Consider the following 13,343-nt stretch of genomic DNA (forward strand, 5'->3'; position numbering starts at 1 on the left):
GGAAAGAAAGAAGAAGAAGAAGAAGAAGAAGAAGAAGAAGAAGAAGAAGAAGAAGAAGAAGAAGAAGAAGAAAGAAGAAGAAGAAGACACTTATAGAATACAAAAGAAACCTCTAAGAATAATTTTTAAGTGCTTATATCAAAGAATTAAGTACCCTTAAAAACCCTCTATGCACTGCGCTGATAGTCAGGCTTCCAGAATCTAGGGTGCGGTGGACTAGGACCAAAGTGTAGCTGATCAGGTTTTATATAAATGTACTGTTTTCTTTGCTCCAACTATTTCTAAAAAAGGGTTCTGGAAGCTATAGCCCTGATGAGAAAGGCCACAATACAGAAAATGCAATAAAGGTGATGGCATTCTGATCTGCCCTGTTTACCCTTCAATATAATATTCATATGAGAAATAGGACTTATCACCTCCTTGGCTGGGAGTGGTGACACAAACCTTTAATCCTAGAACTCAGGAAGCAGAGGCAAGTGGATCTCTCCTAGTTCAAAGCCAGCATAACCTACATAGCAAGTTCCAGGACAGTCAGGCAGGGAAGGGTAAATAAATGTTTCAATCAATGTTCTACTGACTCTTTTACCAGTGTCAAGAAACAGTAGACTATCCAATAGTTTAAAAATGCCTGTTAGATACAGTCAAACCTTATCTGTAGTGTGAAAACATAAATAATTGTACTACCTGAGAAATACACGGACATCTACTGTGTGTGTGCACGTGCATGCATGCATGCATGTGTGCATGTGACAGATGGAACTCAGACAGCAGGAGCAGCAACTTCATGAGTCAAGGCTCTACCTAGCTTACAAAAGCAACACAGGTACATCAAAGTTTAGAAACGGATGACCTGGAGCAAACTGCATCATTTGTAGTTTGCTTTTATTTAACTATAAAATGCATGATATCTTACATGGTCCAAAGTTGCACTGCCTTTAAAATATTAACAGCAAAAGACTAGTCTTTTCATACTTGAATTTTCCTATCTTTGCACACGGCCCTTTTTTGCCTAGTAAGTCAGTCAGTGTTCCGTGTTCACTATGCACTATCAATATGTGAATTTTAAATATTATGCTGATTTCCTCTTCATGTGCCATGAAACACCCACATTAATTGACTAATTTGATGACTTTAACTTTATTTACATAGATGTTTACATATTTATATGATGGTTTGTGAGCCATCACCTTCAAAAGAAACAAACTCCTGTTCCCATTAGCAATCTCTCCGCTGTCTTTCAACACCACCCTAGTCCCTGGCAATCAATCAGTTAGTTTCCACCTCTGGGTTTGAAATGTCTGTTTTAGGCACTTTATGTGAATGGGACCGTACAGCATGTGTCCTTCCCTCTCTGACTCTGACTCAGCATGTTGTTTTAAGGCTCATTCATCTTGTCACATGTCACTTCCTGGTGAGTAAGACTGATCTTTTAAATGTTATCCAAACCTTTAACTTGGGTCCTTGCTCTCAATATATTGGCTTACTTTCTTTTCTGTTTAAAAATCACAAAAGTAGAATTTTATCAATAAAATATAGATTATGATAGATTATAGTTCATAGGAAAAATCCATGAATTCATACTGAGAAGACTAAATTAGTTTTTGTTTTGATGTAAGAATACTCTATGGAAAAAAAAAAAGAAGCCCTGGCTGTCTTGGAACTATGTACATCAGGCTGGCCTTGTACTCATAGAGATGGCTGACCTCTGCCACTCAAGTGCTGGGACTAAAGAGATATGCCACCACTCCTGGCCTTAAAGATTAATACTTAACTAAGTGAATTAGGAGGAAAAGACAACTTTTCCTTATGGAATTCCAATTAATAAATGTGGCAGAGAGAAACAGAATCCCCACTAGGGAACCACCATTGCTGCAGTAGCTGTATTATAATAAACTCCATTGACGGCCATCAATTAATGGGTGAAAGCCAAGCAAGTTGAACAGAACATGGCAGAGTTTCGAAAATCTACCCCAAGAATTTATTAGTTGGGAAAAGGAAAGCTGTCAAGTATTGACACCTAGCAGAGGCCACCTCCACCAAGGAGTTAAGACCATGCCTGACTCCTATTTCTAAGTTGGTCTTTACCAACTGATAAGTTATTAATTTGAAAACCATATGTAGCAATAGTTTCTTTGAAGGATAAATGTTAATCATTTTCCAAGTCTTTCATAAAGTAATAATGTACAGTTAAATTACTTTTAAATCAAATGACTTTTATAACCAAAATAATAAATTTTGAATGGAGATATCATAAAAGATAAATATAAAAATTTTATTAAGTTGCCAAATTCTTAGTAGAAACCAAGTATATTATTTTGAGAGGAAACAAGGAACCCAAATGCTAGTCCTTCAACGTTTACAGTGCATTCACATTTGAAATCCACCTGTGTAATCCAGAACAGATCAACCAGCAGACTGGTTTTCTAAATCGGAATTTATTTATTTATCTTTCTTATTGGGAAAACTCAACATAGCACACATTAGCTTGTTTCAACCATTAGACGTTGAAAATGCACCTTCATCAGAGTTTCTCCAGTTCAAAAGCAAAGCTATGAAAACACTGGTTACCTGAGGTGGCGGTTTTGCTTTCTGGTGTCAGTAGGTTAACAGTATACTCTGATATCACATCTTCAGTCAATTCATTAAATAAGCTGAAAACTGATTAGTCGCAGTGACTGCCATGCAGAGACTGAAAGCAACTACAGAAATGAATCCAAGACACAGAATGCGCAGAGATCTATAAACAGCCCAGCATGAAGTAGCCGATGACTGTCTAACAGTCTGCTAAGGTAAGTGAGATGTCACAGGAGTTTCTGTACCTGTCTCTGTCTGTTAAACCCAGAGTCACACGGCTTTAAGGAAGGAAGGAAACAGAGTGAAGGCCATGAATGTGAAATAAACCATCAAAGCACACGCATTGCACACAGAAACAGCCCACACCAAGCCTCTTATTTCCCTCCACTCTGAACAAACTTTGGTATCAGCAGCACTGAGTGAGAAACATACAAAAACCAGTTTTATGGCATTAGTAGATATTTAGAAATTTTAAAGTTGCACTATTAAAACTTATTTTTTCCATTAAAAGAATAAATCATGCATCACACATTAAACAAGAAAACTAGGTAAATCACATTTCCCATATTCTTCCAACATATAAGCTTAAAACTGTCAAAAATTTATAAGGTTTAATTAGACTACCTCGAAGGACAGTTATTGTTCAGAAATACACCATTAAATATGAGTGTTGATCCTAACAGAAGCCTCAATTGTCTGTTCAAAAGATGTCATGAAACTTACAGCCCAACAAATCAGGAATGTAAAAAAGAAAAAATCCCACATTCTTTGATTGCCATACTGTAGAATTCTAAGAACTCTATTTCGAAGAAAATAAACATTGCTCTTACTTATTCTTATGAACTTAAAAACCAGTGAGCTATATTTTTTAAAAGCTTAAAGCCATCCACAGATGACTGATAAATTTAAACAAAGTAACTGACCACGCTGTTTTAGTGAGCAAGAGCAAGGCTCTACTAGCCTTCCCTCAGACATCGGTCTTTGAACACAGTCAGTATCTGGAGTCTACAAGGGACTCTTCTACCTATTACAAGTAGGCTTTTAGAAGGTGCTCTATATGCACATCTCCATAGGGATGTGCACGGGTATCAGACCAGTCAGTGCAATGATGGTCTACTCTAAGGTGCCCCCAAACAGGAAATGCAATTAGAAACTGTTAATTAGCTGGAAATGAAACTTGGCTCTTCTTCCTCCTGTTTTATGTTATTTTGATCACTAGGTAACTTACTCTTCACGTGGCTGGAGAAATAGTCCTGTCAAAGATGATAGATAAAGCTTAACACTACAGTGTAAGGACACTTTTAAGTAAAAAGGAAGAAAAAAAACCCACTAACATGTTTGCCTGCTTTTTAACTTAAAAGATATTTTACATTATATATATGGATATCATATGCTTGCAGTGCCCATGGAGGCCAGAAGAGGGTGGTGGATCCCTGGGACTGGAGTCATCTATAGGAGGTGAGCAGCTGTGTGGTACTGGCTGGAACTCCACCTGGGTCCTCCAGAGGAGCAGTCAGTACTCTCGACCACTGATCCATCCCTTCAGTCTTTGCTTTTTAACCTTTTTAACTATACCTAGGACTTCAATATTACTGTAAGACCATCTATGAAATATTTAACTCCATTTACTTGAAATTCAGAGAAAAAAATTAACTGAAATATGGCTTAAAGACTTCCATGCAGAAAGAAAATACAATTTGGGTTATATTTAATAAAAGGGGAAAAACTAGCATTTCCTTCTGATTCAAAAAGAATAATGAAAATCCACTTCTTAAGTACTGTTAAAAGGGTGCATAATATTCAGCTGGTTAACACTATGCAGGGAGTCTCTGAGGGGGGTGGGCACCTGTGGCACGCACAGTCTAAAGAATGCCTACCATGCCCGATTCCTTACCCGCATCTGCAGCTTTCTCATCCAGCTCTTCTCCTGAGCAAACAAGAGACAGCTTGGTTCGGACACAGTTGCCTTGAACACAGTTGGCAAGCCCTAAAGCAGTGGTGGAAATAAAGTACCTCCAGGAACCTCTGGCTTCTCACATTTTACTCCATGAGCTGGGGCCCATTTAGCAAAAGCTCTAATATTCATTCGAAATGCCATTATTAAATCAACATTGTCTTCAATCTCTAAACCTAATGGTAAGAACACACTGGAAAGTGTGAAACTGTTTTAATGTTGCCTATGTAATTCTGAAATTTTTTTCAATTATACTTGATACTAAATCTGTCATGTCTTTTCAACAATGTATAGAAATGATCTCCCAGAGGCCAAGAAAGGCAGACACTGGTGATCCCTTGGTGGCCTGGGAATCCACAGGCTGTGAGTGCAGGATGCCTTCCATTTTTGTCTCCTGCTCTTCCCACCAGATAGGGCCTTCACACACTCAATAACTATATGGTGGGTCAGCAAGTGCTCACTCAGTGTCAGTCAGCCGTATACAATGCTAAATCTGTAAGGGAAACAGGAGGAGGAAGAAATGCTACGATATTGCTTCCTTTGGGGGTAAAATGTCTGCCAATGAAAGGTAGTTCTCACCAGGAGCAGCAAACTCACAGCTGCTATGCACAGCAGGTTTGAATCGCTAACAAAATGCCATCCAGGAGACCTAACCCAAGGCAGCCTCTCCATAAGGAGCCCTTCCTTCCATTAGGGGAACAGAAGGCTCACTACAGTTGACTTCTAGGCCATGTGGAGTTAGGGTACCAACTTCCTAAAAGAGCCACAAACCTGGGAAGAGCCTTTGGCTCCCTAAAACTCTTGCTAGTAGCCTGCTTCTGAACATATGCCTCCTGAGAGCAGTAGGTCAGTCCCTGTTTCACATGTCTTATACACAAGTGTCCTGTTACCTATGAGTACTTTCCTGGAGAGACAAACCCATACTCCCACAGTGTTTTAAGCTGACTCTTGCAACACTTGACCTTCTCATGACAGCAGCAAGACATGGCTACAGCAGCCAGGACCCACACTGTACCTCAAATGCATTTACACTTCTCTCACTGTGAGTGTGCCGTGCATTGTCTTGAATACTGTCAAATTTATAAACTTGGGTAAATTTTAATTATTTAGAATTTATTTTTAAATTTATTTATATTTTCTGTATGAGTGCTCTGCAGGCCAGAAGAGGCCATTAGATCCTATTATAGATGGTTGTAAGCCAGCATGTGGTTGCTGGGAATTGAACTCAGGTTCTCTAGAAGAGCAGCCAGTGCTCTTAACAGCTGAGCCATCTCTCCAGCCCCCTAGAATTTATTTTTATATGTTAGTAAAAAAATACTTTATTACACATTACATGCATTCATGACAAATCCATTTTTTTTCTTTCCTTTTCGGTATGTCTAGACTATGTGGTTTTGTAAATCTTTTTTCTCAAAGCAGCTCTCATAAGTAAAGCCATGCAGTGCAAATCTGTGTTGAGGCCAATGGACACTTTGGTGAGAACTCTGAGAAAAGGTAAAGGCACCAAGTGAAATCTTTCAGAAAAACTACAAGTTCCCAAACACAGTCATGCACCACACAACACTTCAGTCAACTTAAGACTGGATATTAATGGAGGTCCCATGATAATACCCCATCTACTGACTGTGTAGTTGCCTTAGTTTGTGTGGGTGTACTCTATGTTCACAGGACTGCCTAAGGTGTGATTCCCAGGTCACACCCCTGTCCTTAAGAGAGTAATGGTCATATTTACAACCTCAAAATTCCTATAAATAATGCCTCTCATGCCCAAGAAACATCAGTAAAGAAAACACCTGGGTTAATCTAAACTGGTTGCAGATGTACACGCTGCTGTCAACTATTAACCAACAAACACCTAACTCGAAGCAGTTTGAGTTCTGAGTCTTTAAGGCTCTGGGATATTCTTAGTAAGTAATAATGTACTTAAATATGCTAGTATTTAGTAATTCCCAAATCAGATCAAAGAAACTGGCCTGCCTTTTCAAGACTGTAAAGCACAGAATCAGAGTAGCTTGTGCAGGGTAGGACTGCATCACAGACCTATTTAACTCCAAAGGCGGGGACTCAGGAGCAGGGGCTCGGAGCATTCTGGCTCCTTACGTACACCCTGCTCCTGTGACCTGGTGTAAGCCCCACACATTTCCCCTGGGCCATGGAGGCTGAACCAGCCCCCAAGATACCAGTTGTGCCTAGAGAAGCTTCGGGGGGGGGGGCGGCTAGAGCCGGCCCAGGGGCTGCTCTCCCTGCCTTTATGAAATGAGGTATAGATTAAAGCTTCAATAATGAAAAGGGATTCTCCCCCTTCGATGAGGATATACTTACTTACTAGTCCTCTTTCTAACTCTAGCCCTCTGAGAGCACATCTCAGGTCTAATATTATCTTCACGTTCACAAGATCTGGCATGCATGTTTTCTCATAAAATTACAGGGAGCCAAACCACTACAGGGGTTTATATTTCAAGCCCCTACTTTGTGAAACACTCAAATATTTTAATTTACTTGCTAATCTTTGACTGGACTTTGTAGACTATAATCTCTGTAATGTTAATGTGGGAAAACTTATTATTTTTACAAACATTTGGTTTATCAGAAATTCCTTGAGGTAAAAACAGATGAGCTCACCTATATTTTGCAAAGACCATAGTTGGTTAACTTTTTGACCTCACTTTCCCTATATGTTATCCTGTCTGTAATAGCACCACAATTTGTTCTGAAAGGTTGGTGCAGCTCCTGGCTCATCTATAAGTGGTCTTTCTCATCAGGTCTATGAAGGGAATCCTGGCCACACAGCCCTATTGTCCCAGTTAGGATGAGGTAGCCTCGAGTATAGAGGGACCACTTATTCTCCCATAGGCTGCTGATCCAGCTAGCACCCATGGCACCTGTGTCTGGCAGTGTGGTGGTATGCTATGAATGCCCCCATCAGCTAATAGATTTGAATGCCTGGTCACCAGGGAATAACACTAATAGGAGGAGTGGCCTTGTTGGAGTAGGTGTGGCACTGTTGGCAGAAGTGTGTCACTGGGGATGGGTTTTGAGGTTTCAAATGCTCAAGTCAGGCCCAGTGTCTCTCTTTCTGCTGCCTGCGATACAGATGTAGCACTCTTGGCTCCTTCTCCAGCACCATGTCTGCTTACACACAACCATGCTTCCCACCATGAAGATCATGGACTAACCCTCTGAAAGTGCAAGTCACCCCAATTAAATGTTTTCCTTTATAAATGTTGCCATGGTAACAGAGTCTCTTCACAGAAATAAAACACTGACTAAGACAGGCAGGTTCGTCATTCCACCACTGCTTTCGCAGGCTTTGAAGAAATGTTGAGGTGCTTTGCTTGGTCTTCTACAAAACACACTTTACAAACTATTGCCGCTGTTAATTTCTTACAAGCACAGGAAGCATGGTGAGCATCTGTTAACACTTGACCAGCTACAAACTACCTTTTAGTGCGAGAGAACATGAAGTGTGTTATCTTACTGACACACACAGACACTGCTCTAGGTGAGATGCCTTCATGTCTTGTTACTGAGTTCCTAAACATGGCCCGGGAACTGCATTATTCCCCTTCCTCAGAAAAACTCATTCCGAACCTTGTCTATGCTCTCCTTTCTGAACCCAGAAACAATAAGTTACTGCGCCTTTTAATTACAAGTTCGAGCCTCCACTTCCGCCCTAGCTGTCTCAGCATCTCTGTGCCGCTGACGTCATGAAATCCTTCACACTATCTGATTTCCATCAGAAATTCACTGAGAAACTTTAGTCCCTAGGACTCAACCACACACATGAATCCCTATAACAAAGGCTCCCTGACTAATTAAAAGTCACTTTACATACAGTGGTGATGCTTCATGGACCACAGCATCCTTAAGTACTCAAAAGAATGGCTGTGACTCAGTAGGTCTGTCATTGGTGGATAACCAAAGTTGCTCAAACACTTCAGCTAATGTTAAAGACTTAAGAATCATCAACTCCTCAATAAAACAACAAAATGGTTCCCTTTTTTTCCCTTAATAGGATTAACTCAAAGAAAATTAAAGTTAAAAAAATCTATTACCTGCTCAAATGCATGTTTACCCTAAACATTCTTGATAAGCTTAGGATGAGCAACTTCAGCCTGCAACTCTCTACTGCTTACTGCATTTGAGTATAGTTTCAGAGACTGCATGTACATGAAATAACATATTCTGAACATAAAACACAAACTGAACTCTTCAACTGTATACTGACTGACTAAAGTAAGATTTTATGACTGCTAATCACAGGCATTTCTTTTTAAACATCAGGTTGGGAATAATTATAATTTTAGTGCCTTCCTCCACAGTTTGTTGGTCCTTATTTTTAAAGAACTCAGTATCTTAATGTATTAAGGGGTAAGGGTTTAAACAACTTGCTTTAGATGCTGAACCAGCTCTAGGTCTTTCACGAATAAAGAAAGGAAGAAGGATATTGCATGAAGACTTCACCAGTGGAGATGCCTAGAAGCAAGAATGAGTTACTAGAGACGTGCTGGTCTACACCATCTAGTTCACACCTTTCTCTAGCGTCAAAGGTGATTTTGAATACTTTTAAAGCTATCCTACATGAATCATACCAAGTGAAAGCTTTATAAAAACAGTTAAAGATGAAAACAACTCTCAGCACTAAGGAAAAATTCACTGCTCAATATGTGTGGTGACTCCTGGAAACAGTCCTTCCTTGCTGGGGAATGCAAGCCCCTCCCACATCGCTGAGAAGGGGGAAATGCAGGAGGAACATTAGCTGTGGAATGGATGCATGAGCTGTAATTATTAGCACTCGGCTACTCTACACTGCCAGTCACACCATCAGTAAGTTAGTGCACTGCTGCCAATCGTGTTAAGATGGTCATTGCTGCTACAGAAGCAACGAGACACTTGAGTTCCACACCACAAGACTACTCCATTACCCTCGAGGAGTCTGTGGGTGAAGGAAGCCCCTCAGCAGCATCCTCCTTGATAACTTCCTAGCAACATAAACAGGAGAGTGGGTGAACAGGGCAGGATGAGCCACATAGAGATGAATGGCATGATGCTAAAATGACACACAGACAACACCAAACACCAGGGTGACTGGACGTCCCCTTCCACCACTTCAACATCTAACTAAAATTATATTAACAGGGAATTTGTTTTTATAGCTACTTAAAGCTTATCATCAGGAACCCCTAATATATTTGGCACAAATGTATTTTGTTTTGGATTAATTATATTCAGTAGTGTGTTTAAAGAATCTTATTCTGTCAAATCCCTGCCACAGACTGAAATACTTTTCTCTTACTGCATCCTCTTTCTGCTAAACCATAGTCTAATGTATATACACACAAAGATACCATAGAGATGTCCTTTAAAAATATACTAGAAATCAGCAGATATAAAACATTTAGTTTTTAAAGTTTTCATAGCAAAGAATCCATTACAAGCCAGAGATCTCTGGTTGTAAAAACTCAACATTTAGTCACTGAAATGCCTAGCCATTCTTCTTTCATAGGTATTTACCAGAAATGAAAATATACATTTTAGATTAGTAGCAGCTTGATACTGAAAACTATAAAATAAGTTGTACTCTTTTACTTCAGAAAGAAAAAAAATACAGCTTTTAATGCTATCCATGTTCTTTTATGAGATTAGTATTTTAGTTACCCTTTTATATACTTACTAGGCCATTGTTCTGATCTCTGGGCAAATTCGTTTTTACTGATGAACGTGAGATGAGATGTTGGGAACCGCCAGGGTAATACCTTGGCGTGTAAAGGTATGGGGCAAAGAATGGCTATGGAAAAACATGTAACAAAAAAAGGGCATGAACAATTACAGAAATCATAGTGTAAGAGATTTATCACGTGAAACCAACCAACACAACTCCAAAATTCAAAAGTAAGTGACAAAACAAAAACCTCCTTCACACTCCGTAAGCTCCAAACCAGAGCTGAGACGATGACGTACACTCTCTTGTTTATCTGATATGTTTTATACCTTAAGAGTTGACACAAACATTTTTTCTTTATATTTAACATTTTAAGAGGTTTGGTGTATATGATTTGTACATATTAACTTATAATTTTTTCTTTAAAGCAGCCTAGAATGTTATTAAAATACTCTGCCTTACAAAAAAAATTAAGTTATATAAGACTCAAATGGTTCTGGTCACGTGGGAGCGTGGGGGCCTGGAGCTCAGCTGTGTCACCGCACACCTGGAGTGTGCTCTAAACTAGAAGGTGGGGAACTGCTACTGACACGAGATTTAACTTCTGCATTTACTTACAGCCAGTTTCACCTAGCAGACTATATGGACTAGAAACAAAGATGAGGATTCATTAGGCGTCACTGTGCAGAGGTAGCCGCGTCTCTGTTCTTTACTGTTGACAGTTTAAGAGAATTACTATGACTTTTAATGGCATGACTCACAGACCCTAAATAATAATAGAAACACTAAACACCAAAACAAGAAAAATTCAGTGTCTTAAAAATAATTAAATACTTTAAAAACATACTGCATTATTGCTCTTAAAATAAGTGGATATTAAATGCAACCTAGGTGGTTTCATAATTCTTTTTTCAAATAAACTTATTTTCACACCTTTAATTAGTATTGATTGAGCCATCTTATGTGAAATTATAGCAGATTCTTAAGACTGGTAACTACAGATCTGTATTCCGCACCCCTACCACACAGTTCATTTTTACAGAGAACGAGCATGGCATAAATCTATTAAATGCTATTGACTCCTCTTGTGTCGGCCTCATCTACACAGAAAAACGGAATCACATTTCTAAGGCTCTATAAACAGCAAACCTAATTACCAATATGGCCATTTAAAAAAAATAAAAATTTAAATTTTGCAATTCCTTCTTTGCCACATTTATCCCAAACTCTTTCTTCCCAACTCATGTGGAATAAAGTCATGCAGTCAGCTGTCTTCTATGAACATTAGCTCCTGTATTTTCCTGAATTTAGACTAACCAGGGAGAAAAGAAGAATTTAAGCGTACAAGTCTATAAAATATACTGGCTCATGATCCATTTCCTTCAGGAAATCATTAGCATCATTACAAGACTTGGGTCATTAGGTGAGAACAGGCACCTTCAAGTTTGTTGGGGTGCCCGTGCTGTCTTTCAATTTTTAGTTAGGAAATTGTGTATTAAGTAAAGAACTACATATGACTGAAGGTACTTGAAATGAAATTATAAAAATGGCTTATGTGGTATTAACTGGCAATAACATTTGATCCTTCAAGAAGTATGCCTCCCATATGTACTATGAATGACTCTAGGAATTCACTGCTATTATAAATGCCAATATAAATTGTTACACAAAATACACCAAAGGAGCCCTTGTTTATAAACAAGAAGACCACAGAGCCCTTTAAAATGGAGGGCAGTCACCACTGAACACAGTGTTTGCTTCATCATCAAGAACATAAATAAAAGCCAATATTCTTAGAGTCAGACTCTTTGACAGTCTAGAATATTCCAAAATCCAAGACTTTGTTTAAAAAAAATCATATAACTGTACATTTAAGCCTTACACTTTCCTATTTTAAATCCAAATTACAGTTGCAAACCAGTATCAAAGCCCACAGGCAGAAAGCCTGTGTGCCTCCTAGAAGAGACTCTTGAGCAAAGGTGCGGGCAGGGCTGCCCCTTACCCTGTTGTAGAAGGGATGCTGGGGGCCGGACATGCCACTGTAATAGCTGCTGTGGGGTTGAGGGGACACGACCCCACCTGGGAAAGGCCCATTGAAGGATGCTGAGGAGGAGCAGACAGATGCAGGCTGACTGTACCCAGAAGGTGGCCGAGCAGGGGCTTCATGCAGAGGAAGCGGGGGATACGCAAGGCCTCCTATGTTGATCTGCTCTCTTGCAGCTCGAACATCTGAAAATCCCATCATAACCCAAAAGGCAAATGAGAACAGGGCACTAGTGATGAGTCTTGTTGCCAGCTACTAAACAAGAACACGCATTCAGTACTGCAAGTGACTTCAGTTGGGTTTAAATGAGTTGATGGGAAATCTTTAATAGTCTACAAAAAAAAGACCAATTGCTGTAAATAAAAGGGTTGGTTTTTGTTTTTCTTCACTATTTGAAAAGTTATTACACATTGATTCTTTCTTCAGTTAACAAACACCATTTTTTTTGAGTCTTTAAAGGTATTGAGAAAAAGAACTTGGAGAGTTTAGATTTTTTTTGTCCTATAATAACTACATATTTATGGTACAATATGCTTCCTTAATAGATGCATATATTTCATAATGCTCAAACTGAGGAAATGAACCTGTTCATCACCTCAAACACTATTTTTCTGTGATGAGACCATTTGAAATGGCCCCTTCTATCACTCACTAAACCACAATTAACTATAGTCACCCTACTGTGTAAGGAGAGTCCAAAATTACTGCCCCTCCCTAATTATACCTCTGTACTCACTAACTGGCCTCTTATTATTGTCCCCTGTCCTCCCTCATCCCAGGCTCCAATAAGTTCTTCCCTACTGTCCCTTGGATCCCACACATGTGCAAGGATATAGCGCCCGTTTGTGACGCTATTTCACTCGACAAGACTAATTGAAGGTGATCCCTCAGTAACTCCCAGAAAGCTCAAGCATGGTCTGATGAGTGACATCACACGAAACCTTTGTATTCCAATACAGCTGTGTGTGCTTCAGTACACACCAGTCTCTCTAAAGCCAGAATGCAAACCAGACCTGCATGACAGGCTCTAAAGCCAGAATGCACACCGGATATGCAGTGTGGGTTCTAAAGCCAGAATGCACACCGGATATGCAGTGTGGGTTCTAAAG

At 39.5% G+C, this 13,343-nt stretch overlaps 1 protein-coding gene across 12 annotated transcripts in view; it reads right to left on the bottom strand.

The window, feature by feature from the left end:
- The window catches only part of Kidins220 (kinase D interacting substrate 220), a 97,635-nt gene that overhangs the window by 12,984 nt on the left and 71,308 nt on the right, over positions 1-13,343 (bottom strand). For 6 of the 12 annotated variants that reach the window (XM_026788955.1, XM_026788953.1, XM_026788956.1 and 3 more), the window contains exons 24-28: positions 12,193-12,419; positions 10,203-10,316; positions 9,454-9,510; positions 4,469-4,501; positions 2,820-2,852 (exon numbers count right to left, since the gene is read on the bottom strand). In XM_026788955.1, coding sequence (XP_026644756.1) covers positions 2,820-2,852; positions 4,469-4,501; positions 9,454-9,510; positions 10,203-10,316; positions 12,193-12,419 — 464 coding nt within the window. The remainder of the gene's footprint in view (positions 1-2,819; positions 2,853-4,468; positions 4,502-9,453; positions 9,511-10,202; positions 10,317-12,192; positions 12,420-13,343) is intronic. The other 6 variants (XM_013353521.2, XM_013353520.2, XM_026788950.1 and 3 more) reach the window with 5 other exon arrangements.

This window comes from Microtus ochrogaster, unplaced genomic scaffold (assembly GCF_000317375.1).
Source record: "Microtus ochrogaster isolate Prairie Vole_2 unplaced genomic scaffold, MicOch1.0 UNK10, whole genome shotgun sequence".
Classification (NCBI taxonomy): domain Eukaryota; kingdom Metazoa; phylum Chordata; class Mammalia; order Rodentia; family Cricetidae; genus Microtus; species Microtus ochrogaster.